Source organism: Scyliorhinus canicula, chromosome 10 (assembly GCF_902713615.1).
Source record: "Scyliorhinus canicula chromosome 10, sScyCan1.1, whole genome shotgun sequence".
NCBI lineage: Eukaryota > Metazoa > Chordata > Chondrichthyes > Carcharhiniformes > Scyliorhinidae > Scyliorhinus > Scyliorhinus canicula.
Genome location: NC_052155.1, coordinates 141397577 through 141420117, shown reverse-complemented (window position 1 = coordinate 141420117; position 22541 = coordinate 141397577). Strand labels below are relative to the sequence as shown.

The 22541-nt window shown below is 44.9% G+C and overlaps 1 protein-coding gene across 6 annotated transcripts in view; it reads left to right on the top strand.

Annotated features, from left to right (window-relative positions):
* The window catches only part of LOC119972690 (collagen alpha-1(XV) chain-like), a 521348-nt gene that overhangs the window by 139898 nt on the left and 358909 nt on the right, over positions 1–22541 (top strand). For 3 of the 6 annotated variants that reach the window (XM_038809804.1, XM_038809805.1, XM_038809802.1), the window contains exons 1-2: positions 6905–7396; positions 20247–20794. In XM_038809804.1, the coding sequence (XP_038665732.1) occupies positions 7057–7396; positions 20247–20794 (888 nt within the window). In that variant the 5' untranslated portion in view covers positions 6905–7056. Of the gene's footprint in view, positions 1–6903; positions 7397–20246; positions 20795–22541 lie in introns of those variants that run through there. The other 3 variants (XM_038809806.1, XM_038809803.1, XM_038809807.1) reach the window with 2 other exon arrangements.

Here is a 22541-nt window from a genome sequence, read left to right as displayed (position 1 = left end):
TGTCACAATTTCACCCATCATCCATAGTTCCCTAATCTTGCCATTTCTATCCCTCATTTTCACAGGGACATGTCTGTCCTCCACTCTAATCAACCTTTTCTGAAAAGACTCCCACATTTCAAATGTGGATTTACCCTTAAACAGCTGCTCCCAATCCCCATTCCCTAGCTCCTGCCAAATTTTGTTATACTCGGCCTTTTCCCAATTTAGCACTCTTCCTTTAGGACCACTCTCGTCTTTGTCCATGAATATTCTAAAACTTACAGAATTGAGATCGCTATTCCCAAAGTAATCACCGACTGAAACTTCAACCACCTGGCCGGGATCATTCCCCAATACCAGGTCCAGTATGGCCCCTTCCCGAGTTGGACTATTTACACACTGCTCTAAAAAACTCTCCTGGATGCGCCTTACAAACTCTGCTCCATCTACGCCTCCAACACTACACGAGTCCCATTCAATTTTGGGGAAGTTAAAATCTCCCACCACAACCACCCTATTGCTCCTACATTTTTCTGTAATCTGTCTGCATATTTGTACCTCTACTTCATGCTCGCTTTTGGGAGGCCTGTAGTAACGTCCCAACAATGTTACTGCACCCTTCCTATTTCTTAGCTCTACCCATATTGCCTCAGTGCTCGAATCCTCCATAGTGCCCTCCTTAATCACAGCTGTGATATCATCTCTGACTAATAATGCAACTCCTCCACCCCTTCTACCTACCTCTCTATCCCTCCTGAAGCATCTATACCCTGGGATATACAGTTGCCAGTCCTGCCCTTCCCTCAACCAAGTCTCAGTAATACCAATAACATCATATTCCCAGGTACTAAGCCAAGCCCTAAATTCATCTGCCTTATCTGCTACACTTCTCGCATTAAAACAAATGCACCTCAGACCACCTGTCCCTTTGCGTTCATCATCTCTTCTATGTCTACTCTTACCCTTAGTCACATTGAGTTTATTATCTAGTACCTTACTGGCTTTAGTTGCTGCCTCTTTACTGACCTCTAATTTCCTAATCTGGTTCCCATCCCCCTGCATTAAACATTAGTTTAAAACCTCCCCAACAAACTGTTGGAGAAGATACTGAGGGATAGGATCTATTCACATTTGGAAGAAAATAGACTTATCAGTGATAGGCAGCATGGTTTTGTGCAGTGAAGGTCATGTCTTACAAACCTAATAGAATTCTTTGAGGAAGTGATAAAGTTAATTGATGAGGGAAGGGCTGTAGATGTCATATAGATGGACTTCAGTAAGGCGTTTGATAAAGTTTCCCATGGCAGGTTGATGGAAAAAGTGAAGTCGTATGGGGTTCAGGGTGTACTAGCTAGATGGATAAAGAACTGGCTGGGCAACAGGAGACAGAGAGTAGTGGTGGAAGGGAGTGTCTCAAACAATTTATTAACATTAACTGTGGGTCAACTGTATACAAAACAACAGATGAATAACAGTATGAACATGCACAACCACTATCTCTTCCCAGCTCCCTAGTCAGTCTGAGGTCACCTAACTCTCTCATTCACTTATATACTAATGAGTCTCCCAGTGGTCAGTCAGTGAATTACAACATAACCATGATATCACTACACCCGTCACCACCCAAGGTAATTGGCGTGGACCATTGTTGATTTTCCAAAGTCCGTTTCATTCTTACAGTGTAGGAGGAGGAGCACCTGATAGTATTGCTACCCATTGTGAACTTGCCCCTGCCAATGGGGAGGGCTGATGGTGTTGCCGGTTGGCTATTGCTCTACCATTGTAATGCTTGCAGCTGCTAAAAGTGGCAGGCACCCTTCAAGATAATCCTGTCCCCGCCCCCACCACCCATGACCAGAGATTTGTTAATAATGCAACTGTTTGCCTATTCATTTCAGTGTCTGTTTAGATTTTCTAATGCAGTCTGCACCTTCTTAGGTGTTATGTCATGCCATCAACATTGTTGCATTTAAGTGTAGAATATATCTGGCATGTTAGAAGATGGTACTGGTAGAGCTGTGAAGAAGGCCTGTGGTGTGCTAGCGTTCATTAGCAGAGGGATTGAATTTAAGAGCCGTGAGGTGATGATGCAGCTGTACAAAACTTTGGTAAGGCCACATTTGGAGTACTGTGTGCAGTTCTGGTCACCTCATTTTAGGAAGGATGTGGAAGCTTTGGAAAAGGTGCAAAGAAGATTTGCCAGGATGTTGCCTGGAATGGAGAGTAAGTCTTACGAGGAAAGGTTGAGGGTGCTCGGCCTTTTCTCATTAGAACGGAGAAGGATGAGGGGCGACTTGATAGAGGTTTATAAGATGATCAGGGGAATAGATAGAGTAGACAGTCAGCGACTTTTTCCCCGGGTGGATCAAACCATTACAAGGGGACATAAATTTAAGGTGAATGGTGGAAGATACAGGGGGGATGTCAGAGGTAGGTTCTTTACCCAAAGAGTAATGGGGACATGGAATTCACTGCCTGTAGAAGTAGTTAAGTCGGAAACATTAGGAACCTTCAAGTGGCTATTGGATAGGTACATGGATTACAGTAGAATGAGGGGGTGTAGATTAATTTGTTCTTAATCTTGGACAAAAGTTCAGCACAACATCGTGGGCCGAAGGGCTTGTTCTGTGTTGTATTTTTCTATGTTCTATGGTAGTATATGTAGACTACGAAGGTGAACATAGATCTTCTTAAACCTGTCTCTGCTCTATGCTTCGTTGCTGGCCTGTCTGTAATGTCCACGTAGAAAATTCTTGAGAGAGAAAAACAGACAGGTTTCTGAAGAAGGGTCATCGACCCTTACTTCGCCTCTCCATAGACACTGTCTGACCTGCTGAGTGCTCCCACCATTTCCTGTTTCCCTCTGAGAGCTCTTGGTGGTTTACGAATGCCTCATTTATCCTGCTCATTTACCCTTTCTAGTGCTCTGTTTGTTTGTTCAGCAGCTGACTCAGGCTCTGACCCTTCCACATAGAATCTGACTTACATTCCTCTGTTCCTGGATGCTGATGAAAGGGAAACTTAGCCTCGCCTTCCATCCTTACAGATAGTATCTGACCGGCTGAATATTTCCAGCATTCTGTGTTTTCATTTGAGAGACCCGACATGCCTTTGTGCCAACAAACGGATAACTTTAAGTGAGACTAGCAGTGTTGCCTGCAAGTGGAGTCAATTATTCCACTGCATGGCAGGCAGCTGATCCCTGCCTCTACCATTTACAAGCTTGTAAAATCCATACCCCGTGATCACACAGTGGGATATAATCTGACTAAATGTGTGGAGAACATGGAGGGGGAGCAATAGATCTATGTTCTGAATACTCGGGAGCAGTCCAGTAGTTACTGGGGTTACTGCAGTTCATTGTGTCGCTCAAGCATTATATTTGTCTGTAATTTATGAAAAACCATGCCTTTTATTTGGCCTCGTCTGTTTTAATTGTCTGCTCGGTACTTCCTTTGAGTGACACAAGCGGACACAGTGTTACAAAGATTTATTTCTTAATCTTTTTCTGCATTTCTCAAAGAAAGATGTGTTTGGAATCAGAACGTTAACAAGGAAAGAAGGAGGCGAACCACTGACAACACGGAGGGGAGTTCCTGAAACTCTTTGGGCAAAACAAATTCCAACTTGGATATGTTTACTTTACACACTGTTGTAAAGAGAATGCTCAGGACTGTTGTGGGGGTGTGTTGGAGACATTCTAAAGGCCTAAAGACTGCTTAAACAAGGACAAAGCTTTAATTGTAACAAAGCTAGATTCTCAAAGTAGCACAATCTGCATATTCAGTGGCTTTTTGCTAAAAGTAATACATTCTGAGAGAGCCATTCCCCATTTCAGGTCGACTCAAAAATCCCATGCCAGCATTTTAAGAGAAGCGGGCAAGCTCTCCCGGTGTCTTAGTTAAAGTATATTTCTCAATAAACATCACTCATACATGTTATGTTATTTATCTCATTACTGGTTTGAGAGCTTGTTTTACATAAATTGGCTGCTGTATTTCCCTACATTACAATCATGATTACACTTCGTTGGTACTGAAAATCGCTTATTGTCATGAGTAGGCTTCAATGAAGTTAGTGTGAAAAGCCCCTAGTCGCAACATTCTGGCGCCTGTTCGGGGAGGCTGGTACAGGAATCGAACCGTGCTGCTGGCCTGCCTTTGTCTGCTTTCAAAGCCAGTGATTTAGCCCAGTGTGCTAAACAGCCCCTGCATTGGTTGGAAAGGAGAAATGCAAGTTTGTTCTTCCTACCACACAGGTGGGAATATTATGAGGACATTTTCCTGGTTTTTGGAGATGTGTTTGGGGTGGGGGTGTGTGTGTGGGAGGGGTATGCGTGAAGGGGGTGAGGGCTGCAAGCAAAATTGGAGAAAAATACTCAAATAATAGCAAAATACCGTGAATGCTGAAAATCTGAAATAAAAGCAGAAAATGCTGGATAAACTCTGCAGGTCTGGGAGCATGTGGAGAGAGAAACAGAGTTAACTTTTCAAGTCCAATATGACCCATGTACAGAAGTATATGAACTCAAAATGTTAACTGTTTCTCTTTCCACAGCTGCTGCCAGACCTTCTGAGTTTATCCAGCATTTTCTGCTTCTGTTGGAGAAAAATGCATGAATTGTTCGGGTTCCCCTATGTGTACCCACCTCATCCCATTTTCCTGGAACGTTTTTGTGTGGTGATGGTAACCTGCCCTGCAGCAGCGGTTTGCCATTACAAGAGAAACACCCGGATACTGTGGTCACGGACAGTCCTTGGGTTGCAGAGATGGCTGCCGGTTCCCACATCCTGTTCTTGTAGCCATTTCACTCGGCCCTCTGATAAAACTTTCACCTCAGTGGTGCAACTGACATTGCAGACACTCCGAAGGATGCTGGCACACTGACTGATCCTCTCTCCACCCCAACCTGTCTGCTGTCCTAAATTGGGCAATGAAACCCGAAGACGTGCTGCCAATTGGTCACCTTCCGGTAAATTCCAGAAAGCCTGTTGCAGTAACAGTCGGTTACAGGCCCGCAAATGCTCCTGATGGCAAAAAATATTCTCCAACCAGAAAATTCAGCCTATTGTTATATTTCTGGAAAACTGCAGAGCTCTTTCATGGCATAGATGTCTGCGGATGCTCTCAATCTTGCCACTGGGCCCATTAAACAACCACATTGCCTCTTATTTTCATGCTCCGTCCTCCCACTGAGCAACTCCCTCCTCCGAGTGCCCGAGGTTGTGAGACAGTGTGGGGCACCCTTGATTTTGTTTTTGTTGTAAAAATATATTTTACATGAAAAATATCTGAAAGAACATTACAAACATTTGAAAATGGTCATCACACAAAGTGCAGCAATATTCAGGTTCTCTACGTATATCATGTTGCCCTCTTGAAGTGCTTCCATACAGTCAAAGAAATGTTACAGACATTTCAAAATGGTCATTAACAAATAGTCAAAGGTACTTAAGTTGCCTACGTAAATCAAGTTGCACTTTGAAGTTCTTCAATACAACTGTGATAAATGTAATATTCAGTGTATACATTCAATGTGAGTCATCCAGCCCGAGGGGGTTCTGTACAATTCCACTCCCCTCAGTTCACTGTGGCTGAAAGGTCCCAGACAGCGACCGTCCGCCATTGGGCCTCTGTGGCGGCTGTCCCAAGCTTTAGTGTATCCCTCAGCACGTGGTCCTGGGTTTTGGAATGTGCCAGCCTACAACACTCGGTCCGGGAAAACCAACCAAGTTTTGGGCAAACCAAAGAGTGTTTTCATGGAGTTGTTGATCCTGCAGCAACAGCTGATGTTTGTCTCGGTGTGTATCCCTGGAGACACCCCGTAGAGCACAGAATCCTGTGTCACAGAGCTGCTCGGGATGAACCTCGACAATAACCACTTCATCTCTCTCCAGACTTTCTTTTCAAAGGCACATTCCACAAGGAGGTGGACAACGGTCTCTCCCCCACCACAGTTATCTCGAGGGCAAAGTGCAGGTGGGGTGAAACTCCAGGCATGTCGGAAGGATCAGACTGGGAGGGCCTTTCTCACCACCAACCAAGCTAGGTCTTGGTACATGATTGAAAGTTCTGGCGATGAAAGGTTCTGCTAAATTACCTTGACAATCTGATCAGGGAACCATCCATCAGGATCCACCATCTCCTTTTATGTAGGACCTGCAGGATGTTACATGCAGACTGCAGCCTAATGGACTTGCGGTCAAAGGAGTTTCTCTGCATAGAATTTTCCATGAGGGACAGGTGGTACGACATGGTCCCACTATTTGGAGTGTTCTGCAGCAGAGTAGCCAGACACATCCTTCGCAACACCGGGGACATGTTGAAGCTCGACATGTAGTGACACGTGGCGTTTGCATATTGAGGATCTACACACAGCTTGATGCAGCCACACAAAGTTGGCCATCAAGAGTTGGGCAGGTCTTTCCCCCTTTACTGTCATCCTCTCAAAATTGCATCACTTGAATTAATCTCAGGAATTTTCTGCCAATTGGCAATTTAATAAGCTCTATTGGCTTCCCATTGCAGTCAGGCAAGCCTCTGCCACCACACAGCAGCCACTGTTGGGAAAATATGGATGAGATGGAAACACAGTGGGGAAACAGCATGATGCACTTTTCTTCCGATTTGACTTAGGTACTCCGAAGGTATGATGGAACAGTAGTGGAGAATCCTGCATGAAGAGTATTTGCATCTTTTTCCCTTCTGACCAGTCATTTCAATCTGATTGGTACTTGCATTCTGGAGAAAGAGAAACTGCAGATCCTCTTTAGTTTGTACATAAGATCAAGGCAACTAACAGGCTGCGCAGCGTCTTAGCAGTCTTGGAATTATTTGGTCGGGCACCTATGGAGCTAGGCCAAGTACAACAGCACGTTGGCACTGTATTGAACTACTTGGAATTACAATGCAGTGCTGCTTGGACGCTCAAGCTAGACTCCGAGCAGCTGAAGGCAGTTAAGAGCAAGGCAGAATGGCAGGAAAGTAAATTACAAAGCCAGGGATTACTGTGAGCCTCACAGCATTGTTAGGAGATTTATAAAAACAAAAATCAGTGTTTTACAAAAAGAAGCAATGCCTGTGGGGATTGTTGCTGTCTCCGTCTGTTTGCTTCTCTGTAGCAGCAGGGTACATGGACAGTGGAATTGGTGGTCCAGGCTGTGGGGCACAGACCAAAGTACAGCAGCACCCAGCACAACAATTCCTGCGAGCCTGCGACCACCTACCAGCGGCCACCTGCCAGGAACTATGGTGGGACTGGAAGCCCATTCCAAACCAGTGGCCAAACAAGCTGGTCACACCCAATCTCTGGGTTCTCGCCTGGAGAAACAGTCCTCAGCTCTGAGGAAAAACTCAGCAGGCGGACGGACCGAATTTAAGAGCATTGGCCAGCTCCAGCAAAGGAATCTGACAGGTAAGACACACTTTAAATGATCGTGGGACATTAGTGGATGCTTGGGCTGTTTTCAACAGGATTAGATGCGATCTGCACACACAGGACTGGAACCCACGTTTGGTGCTTGCAGAAATAACAACGCCTCAGTAACAATGTTCGATGTGCTGAGTATCTGAGGTTCTGGCTGTTTTATTTGCATTTTTAAAATGTCAGTGCTAATCCTGAAGTATTCAACATAGAGTTGCTGGGTGAATTAAAGCAGGTGTTGCTGGAAATGTACACTAGGGCCATTTGCATCTTGTGAAGAGAACAGGCAAGTTAACCTAGTGGGTGAAGAATTTTGTTACATCTAATGGTTCTTTTTATAATCTTTATCCAGCATTTTCTGCTCTTTAAAATTGCAGGCTTCCAGTATTGATGATTTTCTCCTCATTCTGCGGCCGCCTCATCTGGCAGGATTCAGTGCTCACAGAGGTTGGAGAGCCCTAATTTCCCCAACAGCGCTCCCTGCAATTGTTGCTTACACACCGTGAGAGCCAGATTGGATGATTAGCCGACAAGGGCAATGTTAACATGGGATATGATTTTGTGAATCGACATTAAACTGGACTAGATTTAACAGAGGAAGGAAGGACATACATTTTATATAGCATTTTTCTCATACACTGGCATATCTTTACAACCAAATAAGTAACGTTTCCAGAGGTGATACGTTGTGATTTGAACTTGATGTGATTAACTTTGTCCTGGCCCCTTCCTGAGGTGATGTGATTTATTCATATTATCAGTTACGAGTCAGTTCAAACCGGTTGCATGAGTCACTCTCTTTAAAGCCAGCCTGCACAATTTCAGGTAAATACATGCAGCCAAATGGTTCATCAAGAGCTTAAAATCCAAAATTGAACATTGGTGGTGGGTTCACTGTTATTTGTTATATATATTATTATATTTTATATGTATATACATATATATATATATATATATTAATGATTTGGCTGAGGATGCAGGAGGCATGGTTGGTAAGTTTGCAGATGACACCAAGATTGGTGACATAGTGGATAGTGAAGAAGGTTATATAAGATTGCAACAGGATCTTGACCAATTGGGCCAGTGGGCCGATGAATGGCAGGTGGAGTTTAATTTAGAGAAATGTGAGGTGATGTATTTTGGTAGATCAAATCAGGGCAGGACCTATTCAGTTACTGGTAGGGAGTTGGGAGAGTTACAGAACAACGAGATCTAGGAGTACATGTTCATAGCTCCTTGAAGATGGAGTTGCAGGTGGACAGGTGATGAAGAAGGCATTCAGCATGCTAGGTTTTATTGGTCAGAATATTGAATACAGGAGTTGGTACGTGTTGTTGAGGTTGTACAAGATATTAGTAAGACATGGAATACTGTGTTCAGTTCTGGTCACCCTATTATAGGAAGGATATTGTTAAACTAGAAAGAGTGCAGAAGAGATTTACGAGGATGCTACCAGGACTTGATGGTCTGAGCTAGATAGAACTTACTTATGTAGAAGGATGGGTTAGTAAATTTGCAGATGACACGAAGGTCGGTGGAGTTGTGGATAGTGCTGAAGGATGTTATAGGTTACAGAGGGATATAGATAAGCTACAGAGCTGGGCTGAGAGGTGGCAGATGGAGTTTAATGTGGAAAAGTGTGAGGTGGTTCACTTTGGAAGGAGTAACAGGAATGCAGAGTACTGGGTTAATGGCAAGATTCTTGGTAGTGTAGATGAACAGAGAGATCTCGGCATCCAGGTACATAAATCCCTGAAAGTTGCCAGCCAGGTTAATAGGGCTGTTAAGAAGGCATATGGTGTGCTAGCCTTTATCAGTAGGGGGATTGAGTTTCGGAGCCACGAGGTCATGCTGCAGCTGTACAAAACTCTGGTGCGGCCGCACCTGGAGTACTGCGTGCAGTTCTGGTCACCACATTATAGGAAGGATGTGGAAGCTTTGGAAAGGGTTCAGAGGAGATTTACTAGGATGTTGCCTGGTATGGAGGGAAGGTCTTACGAGGAAAGGCTCAGGGACTTGAAGTTGTTTTCGTTAGAGAGGAGAAGGCTGAGAGGTGACTTAATCGAGACATATAAGATAGTCAGAGGGTTAGATAGGGTGGACAATGAGAGTCTTTTTCCTCGGATGGTGATGACCAACACGAGGGGACATAGCTTTAAATTGAGGGGTGGTAGATATAGGACAGATGTCAGAGGCAGTTTCTTTACTCAGAGAGTAGTAGGGGTGTGGAACGCCCTGCCTGCAACAGTAGTAAACTCGCCAACTTTAAGGGCATTTAAGTGGTCACTGGATAGACATATGAATGAAAATGGAATAGTGTAGGTCAGATAGGCTTCAGATGGTTTCACGGGTCGGCGCAACATCGAGGGCCGAAGGGCCCGTACTGCGCTGTAATGTTCTATGTTCTATGTTCTACAGTGCAGAATGAGGCCACTCAGCCCATCGAGTCTGCACCGACCCACTTCAGCCCTCACTTCCATCCTATCCCCGTAGCCCCCCACCCCCAACCTTTTTTGGTCACTAAGTGCAATTTAGCATGGCCAATCCACCTAACCTGCACGTCTTTGGACTGTGGGAGGAAACCGGAGCACCCGGAGGAAACCCAAGCAGACACGGGGAGAGCGTCCAGACTCTTTCTTTACCATATGGCAGTAAAATCCGAAACAAAGGGCGAGATTCTCCGCACTCCCGACGGTGCGGAGAATAGCGTGGCTCGTAAAATTTTACGGCCACGCTGTTCCGACGCCCTCCCGCTATTCCCCCCCTCACGCCCAACTCCCGACACGAATCGCTGCCGCCGTTTTTTTACGACCGGCAGCGATTCACAGCTGATAGATGGGCCGAGTTCCCAGCCCTTTACGGCTGTTTTTACGAACGGCAAACACACCTGGTCTGGCCGTTCGTAAAAACGGCCGTAAACACTCGCATTTTATAACCATGGCACCGATTGGCACGGCAGTACCACGGCCGCGCACTATTTCTCCTTCCGCCGCCCCGCAGTATCCATTTGCGGGGCGGCTGAGGGGCAACCCGGCCCGCGCATGCACGGGTTTCGCGCAAATGCGCGATGACTTCATCCGCGCATGCGCGGGTTGGAGTCTTCCAATCCGCGCATGCGCGGCTGACGTCATATGACGCGTCAGCCGGCGCTAACTCCGGCAAGCGGGCTTAACGAAATTCGTTAAGCCCGTGATGCCGGAGCTTACGGCGTCGGGCTGCTAGCCCCGACCGGGGACCAGAATCGGTTCCCGGTCGGGAAGGGGGGGGCTGGCGTCAAACCCCCCCGGGTTTGACCTCAGCCTTACGATTTCTCCCGTTTTGGGAGAATTGCGCCCAAAGTGCTTTCTGAGCTGGAGCTGGAAGAGTTAGACTCAGAAGATGGTCTGGCGACTTTATTATTTTATGTGGATAAGATTTATAAGAAAGATGACTTGTTAAGTGCGTATGAAGCATGGTCGGATTTTGATAAGTTCCGGAAAATGGAGGATTTATCTTTGGAAGACTATATAATGGAATTTGGCAGACTTTATAAAAGGCTGCAGAAACACAGGCTGGAATTTCCACAGTCTGTGTTGTCCTTTAAATTACTATTACTGTGCTAGAGTGAGCAACATGGATAGGCTTTTGGTTTTGACAGGAGTTCAGTTTACGGATAACGATACCTTATTCGAACAGATGACAACAGCTTTAAAAAAATTTGGGGGAAACATTCAATTCCAATGGCTCTGATGACCCAAATAGGTCAGCCTGCAATAAGGCAGAATATGGAAGATACACTACTAACAGGATGGCGAAATCGTATGGCTACGAACAGGCCTCAAGACTATAAAAGGAGCCCGAGACAAGGAAATTATGAAGACAGAAACCCAGTTAGAACCTACAATAGGAGGATAAACCCCAGAAATGCACGGGGCATGATAAATCGATGGTTTCGATGTGACTCTCAATACCATTATGCTTTCAACTGTCCAACTCGTTATAATAGAGTATTTGAAGCGACACATGACACGGAAGAGTCAGAAGAGGAAAAAGATAGTGACCAGAAAGAAGGCATTGTCCTGTTAACAAGCTGTTTTACGCCGGTAATGAGGGTGTTGGTTACAGAATCTTTTAACTGCTGTATTGGACAGTGGCTGCACATCTACTGTGTGTGGGATTGACTGGTTAAAATGTTATCTGGACTCATTGGATGCTGAAAATCGTAACAAGGTTAAGGATTTTAAAAGTTCCACAAGTTTCAGGTTTGGGGATGATAATACTCTGAAGTCGCTGAAAAGAGTGGTGATCCCTTGCAATATTGCTGGAGTGAATCATTTTATTAGCACAACATGTATCAAGTGAGATACCTTTGCTTCTGAGCAGACCGTCGATGAAGAAAGCACACATGAAGCTGAATATGGAACAGGATAAGGCAACAGTTTTTGGAAAGACGGTGGACTTACAATTTACACAGTCGGGACATTATTGTATTCCATTATTGACAAATAATGTTTCAAGTAGAGTGGTTAAGGATGTGTTAATGGCAGTTGATAATGCGACTTTTGCTGGTAAAAAGCTTATTGTAGTAAAACTGCATAGGCAATTTGCACATCTGTCCCCTCGGAGGCTGAAAAATTTATTAAAGGATGCAGGGGTAAGGGATGATGACTATTCTAAGCTGATAGAACAGGTTAGTGATCGCTGTCAAGTTTGCAGGAAGTACAGAAGGACACCAGCACGACCGATAGTAACCCTACCTTTGGCCAGGGATTTTAATGACATTGTGGCCATGGACCTTAAGATCTGGGATAAAGCAAATAATATATTTATTTTGCATTTTGTAGATTTAGCAAACAGATTTAGTCAATCAACGATTGTACGAAGTAAAGAAAGAGAGTAATTTTGGATAAAGTTGTGGAAAAATGGATCGGGACAGGAATGGGTCCACCAGCAAAATTCTTGACGGACAAGGGGGGAGAATTTGCAAATGATGAGTTTAGGGATATGTGTGAAAACATGAATATCAGAGTTATGAACACGGCTGAAGAAAGCCCGTTTAGTAATGGAGTCTGCGAAAGAAATCATGCTGTTATCGATGACATGCTTCGGAAAACTTTGGGAGATCGACCAAACTGCACGCTAAATTCATCTTTAGCATGGGCGGTACGTGCAAAGAATTCATTGCAGATGGTTGGGGGTTATAGTCCTTATCAATTAGTGTTTGGTTGAAATCCCAAAATTCCTTCCATTTTGGATGACCAGCCTCCAGCTTGGGAAGGGACTACAATTAGCTCAGGTTTTGCTGAACATTTAAACGCGTTACATAGCAGTAGAAAAGCTTTTTTGGAAGCAGAAGTCTCTGAAAGAACTCGCAGAGCTTTAAGACATAATGATCGGCCATCAGATGCCGTTTTTCAGCAAGGAGAAATGGTATACCATAAGAGAGACAATTCTAATGAATGGAAAGGCCCAGGGAAGATCATAGGCATAGATGGCAAAACATTTATTTTGCAACATGGTAATCAAACTATTAGGGTACATTCATCAAGGATAATGGGTACCGATTACAAATTTTCAAATTTAGACAGAGCAGACAGACATGACGAGGAACCAGAGTCATCTGGTACGCATGTGTTACAGAACTATGAGGACCAGTTAACTGATATAGACAGGGTTTCTGTAGAGGAACACGACACTTCTGATAAATTAGATCAGGCCATTTTTCAGAAAGGGCAACTGCCAAAGGTTGGTACAAAAGTGACATACTTGCCTGAAGGGTCGAGTTAATGGAAGGATGCAACTGTTATTAGTAGAGCAGGGAAGGCCACTGGAAAGTATAAACATTGGTTGAATGTACAGCATTTAGGGGAGGAAGTTAAGACAATGGATTGGGAAAACGAAGTTCAAAAATGGAGGGCACAGAAACGCAGTGCCAGTTCAGATAGTACATCGGATAGTGAACAGGTTCGCAGGAAAAGGTCGAACTATTGAAAGGACATCCCGCTACAGAAGAGAAAGATCAAGCAGTAGCAGTACAGAACGAGATACCAGGCAGGAAAGGGGACGTAGTTTATCAAGATCTCGGAACAGGAGTAAGACTACAAATACTAATAGAAGTAGAAGCCCACGTGCACGTGATATTTTGGTGGCTTCAAATAAATTAGATGAAAAAGTTATCAACGGTGCTAAACAGCAAGAATTGCATAGTTGGAGTGAATTTGGGGTATACACGGAAGTACCGGATAGGGGACAAAAAGCTCTATCCCACAGATGGATTTGTACAGAAAAGGTTCTTCCAGATGGAACTTATAAGGCAAAGGCTAGGCATGTGGCAAGGGGATTTGAAGAAAACTTACACGATCAGGACTTAAGGGTAGATTCACCTACAGCAGGAAAGGTTATTTTAAAGATCTTCTTGGCTCTATTAGCCACAAAGGCATGGGAATGCAAATCTATAGATATAAAAGCTGCCTTTTTGCAGGGGCATCAGCTCCAGAGAGACATTTTTCTCCGTCCTCCTAAAGAAGCAGCTAACACAGAAGGGGTACTGTGTAAGTTGAACAAATGTGTATATGGATTAAATGATGCATCTAGAGTGTGGTACTTTTCGGTAAGGTCAGTCTTGTTAAAGTTAGGCTGTTGCCAGTTGAAGGCAGATCCTGCAATGTTTTACTGGCACTATAAATGAAATCTTGCTGGCATCTTCATGATGTATGTTGATGATTTTTTGTGGGGTGGGACTAGTGATTTTGAAGCCATTGCAATCTCTGGTTTGAGGAAAGAATTCAGGGTTGGAAGTCAGGCTTCAGGTGCATTTAAATATATTGGACTGGAAATCGGACAGACTCAGTTAGGGACAACTTTACGTCAGCAATCTTACTTGGAAAGCATCAGCCCAATAGCAATTAGTCGTGGCCGTGTTTCACAAAAAGACGCAATGGTTTTGGAGATAGAAAAAGAGCAACTGCGAAGTTTAATTGGGCAACTGAACTGGTCAGGAAGACAGACTAGACCGGACGTGAGTTTTGATGTTTTAGAGTGGAGTACAAAGATGAATGATCCCAAAGTGGAAGACATAATAAGAACAAATAAAGTGTTGGCCAAACTAAAAATGCAGGAGTGTGTTTTGAAGTTCCCTGTTTTAGGTGATCCTAGGCATTTGAAACTCATAGTTTATAGTGATGCATCCTATGCAAATTTATGTGATGGAGTTTCAAGCGCAGGAGGTTTTATAATTTTCCTTTTGGGGAACAATGGTAAATGTTGCCCTCTTGTGTGGGAAACAAAGAAAATAAGGAGAATGGTCAAAAGCACTTTGGCTGCTGAGACGTTAAGCTTAGTGGAAGCGGTGGATATGGCCTTTTATATAAGTCAGATATTGACAGAACTTTTGGGATTAGGGGATTTGGGTAATATACCTATTGACTGTCAGATTGACAATAAATCCCTGTGGGAAAATGTGCACTCTACAAAAAGTGTCAATGAAAAAAGGATACGGATAGACATTGCAAGTTTAAAGCAGATGTTGGACAGAGGGGAAATAACAAAAATTAAATGGGTTGACAGTAGCTATCGACTGTCAGACTCGGTTCACGAAAAGAGGGGCCAGTTCACAGAAACTTTTAGATATTGTGAATGAAGGGCGCCTGTTTCTGTGAATGTTTTTTTTTTCTTCTACTTAAAAAAAAAAGGGGAATCAGGTGTGTGTTTTAGTTTCTTGAAATTTTAGTTTCTTGAAATGTTGTTTTCACCTAATTGTTTTTTTTCTCCAAGGAAGGGGAGACTGTTAAGTAATGGGTTAAGAGACATTGCAATTAGTTGTCTCATTTATGTTAAGTGTTCAATGATTGACACTGATATGTAAAGGGGCTTCAGGTGGACTCTGGATCTTGTGATGTGATGATTGAGTTTCGTGCAGAGTCTGTTAAAGTGAAATAAAGGTGTTTGTGAAAAGGAGCTGGACTTTTGTCTCTTCATACCACAGCATCCATTCGTTTAACACCTGGCACTTTGGCAGGGGCATCCTGGCAGTGCCATCCTGCCAGAGGGAGGGGGTGTGAGGAGATGTTCCCATGGGCCTCCCCGAGGTTGTGGGGTTGGGGTCGAAAATGGAGGGAGGGGGTGGTGGAGGGTTGAAGGGGGGAGTGGGGACAATATTCGGGCCTGCCTTCCAAAATGGTGCCCCAATATGCGAGGAGCCTTTCCTGCTGGGTTCTGTTGCTCGTTTTGCTAAGTGTGCTTTACACTTAATTGCTCTGTTTTATAACCTTCGCTCTAGAGTCGGCAGGTATCTTTATGATACCACCACGAGGTTCAAGTTCAAGTGCTGATCAATAACTCAATACACCAGTTAGTAAGGTTCAAATGAAAACACATTTATTATATACACAATCAATCGCTACTCATGCATAAAATACTACTCACTAGGCTATTTCTAACACTAACAGGCCAATACTTAGCTTTGGAAAAGGGACCCCCTAGGTCAGGGGAACAATTGGCCTCTCGTTCGATCCTGAGTCTGCAGGCCTCCAGCTGGTATGGACTAATGGTTAGGAGCGTCTATCTCGTAGCGTGCGTTGACTTGACACTTACTTGGTTGGTGCAGCTGCTAGGCAAGTCTCTCCGAGTTGAGAGTCACGGTCAAGAGTTCTTTGAGAGCTGCCAAGAAGAACAAATTGAACTTGGGGACTCTACTTTATAGTCCCCAGGGGCTTCGTGCCCTTTTGGGCGGACCCCGTACCTGGTTCCAAGTGATTGGACTGAGTTCTGATCACTTGGATCGATTTCTCCAATACTGGAGCTGTCCCCTGATCGCTGGGTGGTTCCTAAGTGTCCGTTGGCCTTCCTTTGTCTTGGCTCCCGCTGGCGCCGAGGAGTCTGGTTTGGTCTTGATTACTCTTGATGTTACTAATTGTTCCCGGGGGTCGCTCATTACTATGCAGATGGTATTGGGTTTCGAGTCTGGGTTCTGCAAGTCCTAATATACAGGAAACTTTGCACCTGCTTGTTTTTCTGTCCTTGGCTGAATTTCCCTGCATTCTTAGCGAATCTCCATTTTAAAGTCGGGAAGTGGCCAACCCAGGTGGCTACAGTTCGCTAAGTGCCAGCTGCTGGTTTCGCTCAGTGGGCTAGACAGCTTGTTTTTAATGCAGAATAAGGCCAGCAGCACGGGTTGAATTCCCGTACCAATTTATCCGAACAGGTGCCAGAATGTGGCGACTAGGGGCTTTTCACAGTAACTTCATACTTGTGACAATAAAAGATTATTATTATTGAATAGCACCGCAAAAACACCCCACTAAATGCGGCCACAGCTGGACATAGATTTTTCCCGGTTGAATCGTGCCCGTTTTGACTGAATTTGAGGTGTGATACACTGTGTATCAGGCGTATTTATATATAACTAAATCCATTGTAAAGTTTCATTCCACAGTATGGTGAGAAAATTCACGTACGCTAAGGGATTGGGCCAAACACTTTGAATCTAGCTCATGTGGTTCAGTGGTACCCATGGACAGAGAGGATCTTGTCTACAAGGCCTGGGAATGATGTTGGGTTCAATTGCTCTTTCCTCAGTTTTAAGGAATGTCCTCCTGTTATGTGTTTCTCCTGACCCTCTTAGCTTATGGGTGTGGAAGACCGCACACTGCCTCGTACTTTCCAAGCTTCAGGCCGTGCTGTTTATCACTCCTTCTGATTGGCTGCTGTAATACTGATAGGTCTTTGGACTCAAAGGCATCAGATTTGAATCTCAGGACCATACATGAAACTCAAATTGACCTGTGAGGGTCTTCTTCAGCTGATGAGTTGAGCTGGCGAGGGAAAAATTGCAAAGAATGGAGTACAAGTTCCTCTGGGGAGGAAAAACATCTTCCCCAACATGAATTCACAGTTCCCTTTTCTGGACCCCAAACCAGTGTTGGCCAGAGATGGTATTGACTTGCAGCTGAAGAGCATCCTTTGGTCTTATAATGACCATCCTGCTCTGGAATTGAACAAGATCAGTGGAGGCAAACAGTCTTAAAAATCAACAAAGGAATGCCAAGATCCATCGAGTTTGCCTTTTGTTAGTTTGGTAGCCACATAATAAAATAATCTCTATCAACCCATTTAGAACACGTGGAGATATAGCTCAAGAAAAATCCGACTTTGTGAAACTTAGGTCCAAAGTCAAATGTTCCTCCCAGGTAGGCTAAACTTACTATAAGTCTCAAATGGCTAATTTAAAAAAAAATTTAAAGTACCCAATTATTTTTTTCCAATTTAGCATGGCCAATCCACCTAACTTGCACTTCTTTGGGTTGTGGGGGTGAAACCCATGCAGACACAGGGAGACTGTGCGAACTCAATATGGACTCACGGCTGGGATTCGAACCCGGGTCCTCAGCGCCGTAGTCCCAGTGCTAACCACTGCGCCACGTGCCGCCCCCTCAAATTATTCATATAGTGTATCCCAAAATATTATTTCCTGAAGAAAATGTATCTCATTTTCATTTGCATTAATCAATATTGCCTGCTTCTTCTGTGTGTTCCATCGAGTGAGCACAAATCTTCAGATAAATTTTGAATTGATTCCCCTAAAGGAAACAAAAATGGCGATGACATTGTACTCAATGAAAATGGGCCTTTGCATCACAAATAACAAATGCCATCTAGAACTTTCACCAGTCTTTGTTTTCTGTGTTTCTCATTGCAATTGTACGATGCGGCAACCAGCTCCAAAGGGGCAAGGGGCGGAATTCTCCATTGGCTGACACCGAAATCGGGAAACACCATTGGGCGGAGAATAGGTTCCAACACCAAAATCACAGGGTGGGGTGCTGATTTGATGCCAAATCGTAACTCGCTGTCACCTCGATAGCAGCGTAAATGCGGTTTGGAACGCAAATACAGTAAACACTATTTGCAAGTCATTAGCAAGCCTGACCCGGTATTCTTCGGGGCCTCCGCGATTCTCCGCCTCTGATGGGCCGAATTCCCAGCGGTATGGTTCACTTCTGCTTTTGAAAATCGTGAAACCGATGTTGTGGCTGCTGAGGGGGAGAGAGGGAGTACGGAAAGTGTCCAATATCGCCATAGTTTGCCGACAGTTGTGCCACTGGCCGGGGGGTGGGGGTGGGGGGTGGTTCTGCCAGGGCCACGGGGTGGAGCGGGGGCGTCTAGGAGGTGGGCTGTAGAGTCGGGGTGGACGAGTATGGAATACCATTGCCACGGCTGGAAATGCAGCCATGCAGCTGTGCATGCTGTTGGCAGCCCACTGGGAACCTAGGGCCATGGGTCATATAAGTGTCTCACCACCCACCGCCCCCCCTCGCCAGGCCACCTCTCAGGTGCCCCCTTGCACCAGCTGACCCATCACCTGTATGGGCCCGCTTTAAAACAACCAGTGTCAACTTGTTGGTTGGGATGAGTGTGTATGGGGAGTGTAATGTGTGTATGCGGCTGTAGCTTGTCAACCTCCTAAGTGTCAATCACAGACCTGCACCATTTTCATTGGAATTGATTGTGTTCCACGTGGTGCCAGTGCTAGCCCTTCCACATTTGCTGAATCGACCCATGTGCGGCGCCAGTTTTGCTGTCATGAAAGTCCACGAATCCTGCCCCGGTGTCAACTCATAGTCTCAGGAACGGAGAATCCAGCCCAAGAAGTGTGCTGCAAGCATTTCAGATTGTCTCAGTTCCAACAATCATATTCAAACAAAAAATCTGCCACCACATAGAAATTTACAAACCTTTAAGCGTATTTATGAATTAACTCACAGCGCCATCTTCAAATCAAGCCATGGGAACCATGGTGCCAACATACCTGTCTTTCCAATAATGGTTACTCATTGTCTGGACATTCACCCTCCCTGTCCATAAATGGTGCATGTTTATTAGAAGTGCCTCATCAACTTGTGGGTGGGTTGTTGAGGTGGGTTTGTTTGTGGGGGGAGGGGGATAGTTAATTAATTGAGGTAACGGGTGAGGATCTCACCGCTTTCCCACCTCCGCCCAATTATATCCATTGGTGGAAAGGCTTCCCGCCTTCCCACCTCGCCACTGAGTGAGGCTGTTAACACTTAAAGGCCTCACTCATCCTGCCACCGGTGGTATTACTTGCCATGCAGGGAGCCCAAAAAGCATATCTGCCTGGGTTGTCTGCCAGTTCCTTCGTGGAGTGGGGAGTGTGCTCATTATCATTTACTTAGTATCTGATCGAGGGACTGGGCATCAGAATGGAGGAGAGGCCCGCTGTTATCCAGCCCACGAGCAAGGCTCCTGTAATCTGTATTAAATACTGCCCTGTTTCTAGTGGTCAAACACACTGCAGTTTGTGCATGTAAGCAGCTTGGTAAAACCCACGCTATCAGTGCTACCGTTACAGAGCAGATAACAGGCAATCAGTGTCCAGAAATTCTCCTACTCATAGAATCATAGACGTTATAGTGCAGAAGGAGGCCATTCGGCTCATCGAGTCTGCACCGGCCCTTGAGTCTCTACTTAACTCTACTTAAGTCCATGCCTCTACCCTAACCCCGTTTCCTAGTAACCCTACCTAAGCTTTCTTTTGGACACCAAGGGCAATTTAGCATGTCCAATCCACCTAACCTGCACGTCTTTGGACTGTGGGAGGGAAGCGGAGCACCCGGAAGAAACCCATGCAGACACGGGGAAAACGCACAGACTCCGCACAGACTCGGGTCCCTGTAATCTCAGCAGATGACGAGCGGTGTAACCGGTGGGAGTTTCTGCCATAGTTACAAACACTTGATCAGGAAATCCACTATGGTGCATATTTAACAAAATATACCCATGGAAATGAATTCATATTGATTAACAGTGACAGGAAACCAATTTCCTTTTTGTTCTTGTATTGCAGAGAGACGATCCAATGATCACATTGACCTAACAGGCCTTATTGGAGTCCCGCTACCACCATCGGTTGCATTCATCACAGGATATGAAGGCTTTCCTGCGTACAGCTTTGGGCCAGGGGCAAACATTGGTCGACTGACTAAGACCATGATACCTCAATCTTTCTACAGAGACTTTGCTATCCTCGTGACCATCAAGCCAGCTAATGGAGATGGCGGAGTGTTGTTTGCGATTACAAATTCCTACCAGAATATTATTTATTTGGGAGTGAAGCTGACTGCAGTTTGGAACGACAGCCAACGGATCGTGCTCTTTTACACAGAATCGGGTTCTCAAACCTCCCATGAGGTTGCCTCATTTGAAGTGCCGCCCATGACTAACAAATGGACCCGGTTTGCCTTATCCATTGAGGACGAGCTTGTCACCTTGTACTTGGACTGCGATGAGTATCATCAGAGTACCTTCACACGATCACGACAGGCATTATTTTTTGAGCCAAGTTCAGGAATTTTCATTGGGAATGCCGGAGGGACAGGGTTGAACAAGTTTATAGTAAGTGACATAGAGATTTTTTTTAACTGCATTAAATGCTAAAAATTTTATGTTTTATATTTTAATGACTGTCATTTGTCTCAAATTTGTGAAACAGTTGTTGCTATGCATCTTAAAACTCCTAAAGGGTCAAAGTCTAATGTTTTACTTTACTAGCCTGGATATTAATTATTCAGATTGGAATATTTATGAAAAGAATATAATGGCTTCAATATTTACCCGAGTAGTGATTTAGAGAACAAGGTTTTGAAACCCAGATGTCCATGTGCAGGCGTGGTTTTCAAATAGATTCCCCACCTAGGAACCAGCTTCATTGACAGTCTCAGCTAACTAGTGGGTGAGAAATGCCCCAGAATAGGCTGCAATCCAGGATCAGTAGGTTTTGAAGAGATTCCTGGGATGGGGTCTTCATATGGTATAGTTGGGGTTGGGGGGAAACAAGGTCAGAAGGCGGCGTGATTGTAGGAGGTAAAAGTGTGAAGTGAGCTTAGAGAGGGTTCAATCTGGGGTTGGAGATTGGGACAGTGATTGAGTTGTGATGGAAAGATTGGGGCAGTATGGTCAGTGAAGATTGGACATTGATGATGGAGGGAAGTTGAATGGAGATTGAGGGGGTGGAAGTGCAGTTATAGGTCAGCTTGTTGAATTGGGTAATATTGTAAAGGCACTTGGTACATGGTAGTTTCACATCTTTAAAAAAAAATTACCAATGGGATGTGGGCAGCGCTGGCAAGGCCAAAATTTATTACCCATTCCTAATTTCCTCCAAGGAGGTAGCACCCCCCAGTTAAGCACTATTTCCCACAGCGGGAAATCCACCGGATGGGTTTTGGTGCAAGTTTTGGCAAGCGTGGCCTTGACGTGGTGGACCCTGAGGTGGATCAAGGGGGTCAAAGCATAACTGAGACAACCCCCCCCCCCCCAATGCATCAGAAGCCCCCCTCCCCTCCCACATTGCAATTCCTACCCCCTGCTGACTAGTAGGGGTATCGTCTCCCACACCACAGGAATAACGGGTCACCCACCCCCACCGCATGCCGCATGCGGGTGACTCGAACCCTCCCCCCCACCACCAAAGACCCCCATCAGAGATTCCACCATTCGGGACTCCCAACAGAGATCTCCATCAGAGACCCTGATCCGTCACCTCTGTCTGAAAGCTGAAGAGCAGTCCAGGCAGTAGAATTAAAAATCACTGCCTTTTCACTTATCCTTCCCTAACATCTGCTGCCTCAGACAAAAGTGTTTAAAGCAGCAGCTGTTACAAGTGTCAGAGGCTTCCTCTAAATCCAAGTACATTTCAAAGGGCTGCAAATCCCTTGACAGCGGTTGAAATACAAATCTTCCATTCAGTTTCAGAGAACAATGCATTTCACTAGCCAGTGATTGACAGTTTTATTGGTCCAGATTGAACTGCTTAGGGGTTTGTTTATTTATATTTTCCTTCACACTTGAATACATCTCAATTACCCTGCTGGATGCTAATTGCAATGTCTACAAACACTCTTGCTATGATTGGCAGCTCCTCGCCACATAAAAAGGAACTAAGTGCTTTCCTCTGAGAACATCTGTACTTCTGAACTAATGATGGAGGGCAGGTCATTGATGAAGCAGCTGAATGTGGTTGGATGATCAGCCATGATCATGATGAATGGCGGAGCAGGCTCAAAGGGCCAAAAGGCCTCCTCCTGCTCCTATCTTCTGTGTATCTATGTTTACATGACATCAAGGACCCCTTGTGAAATTG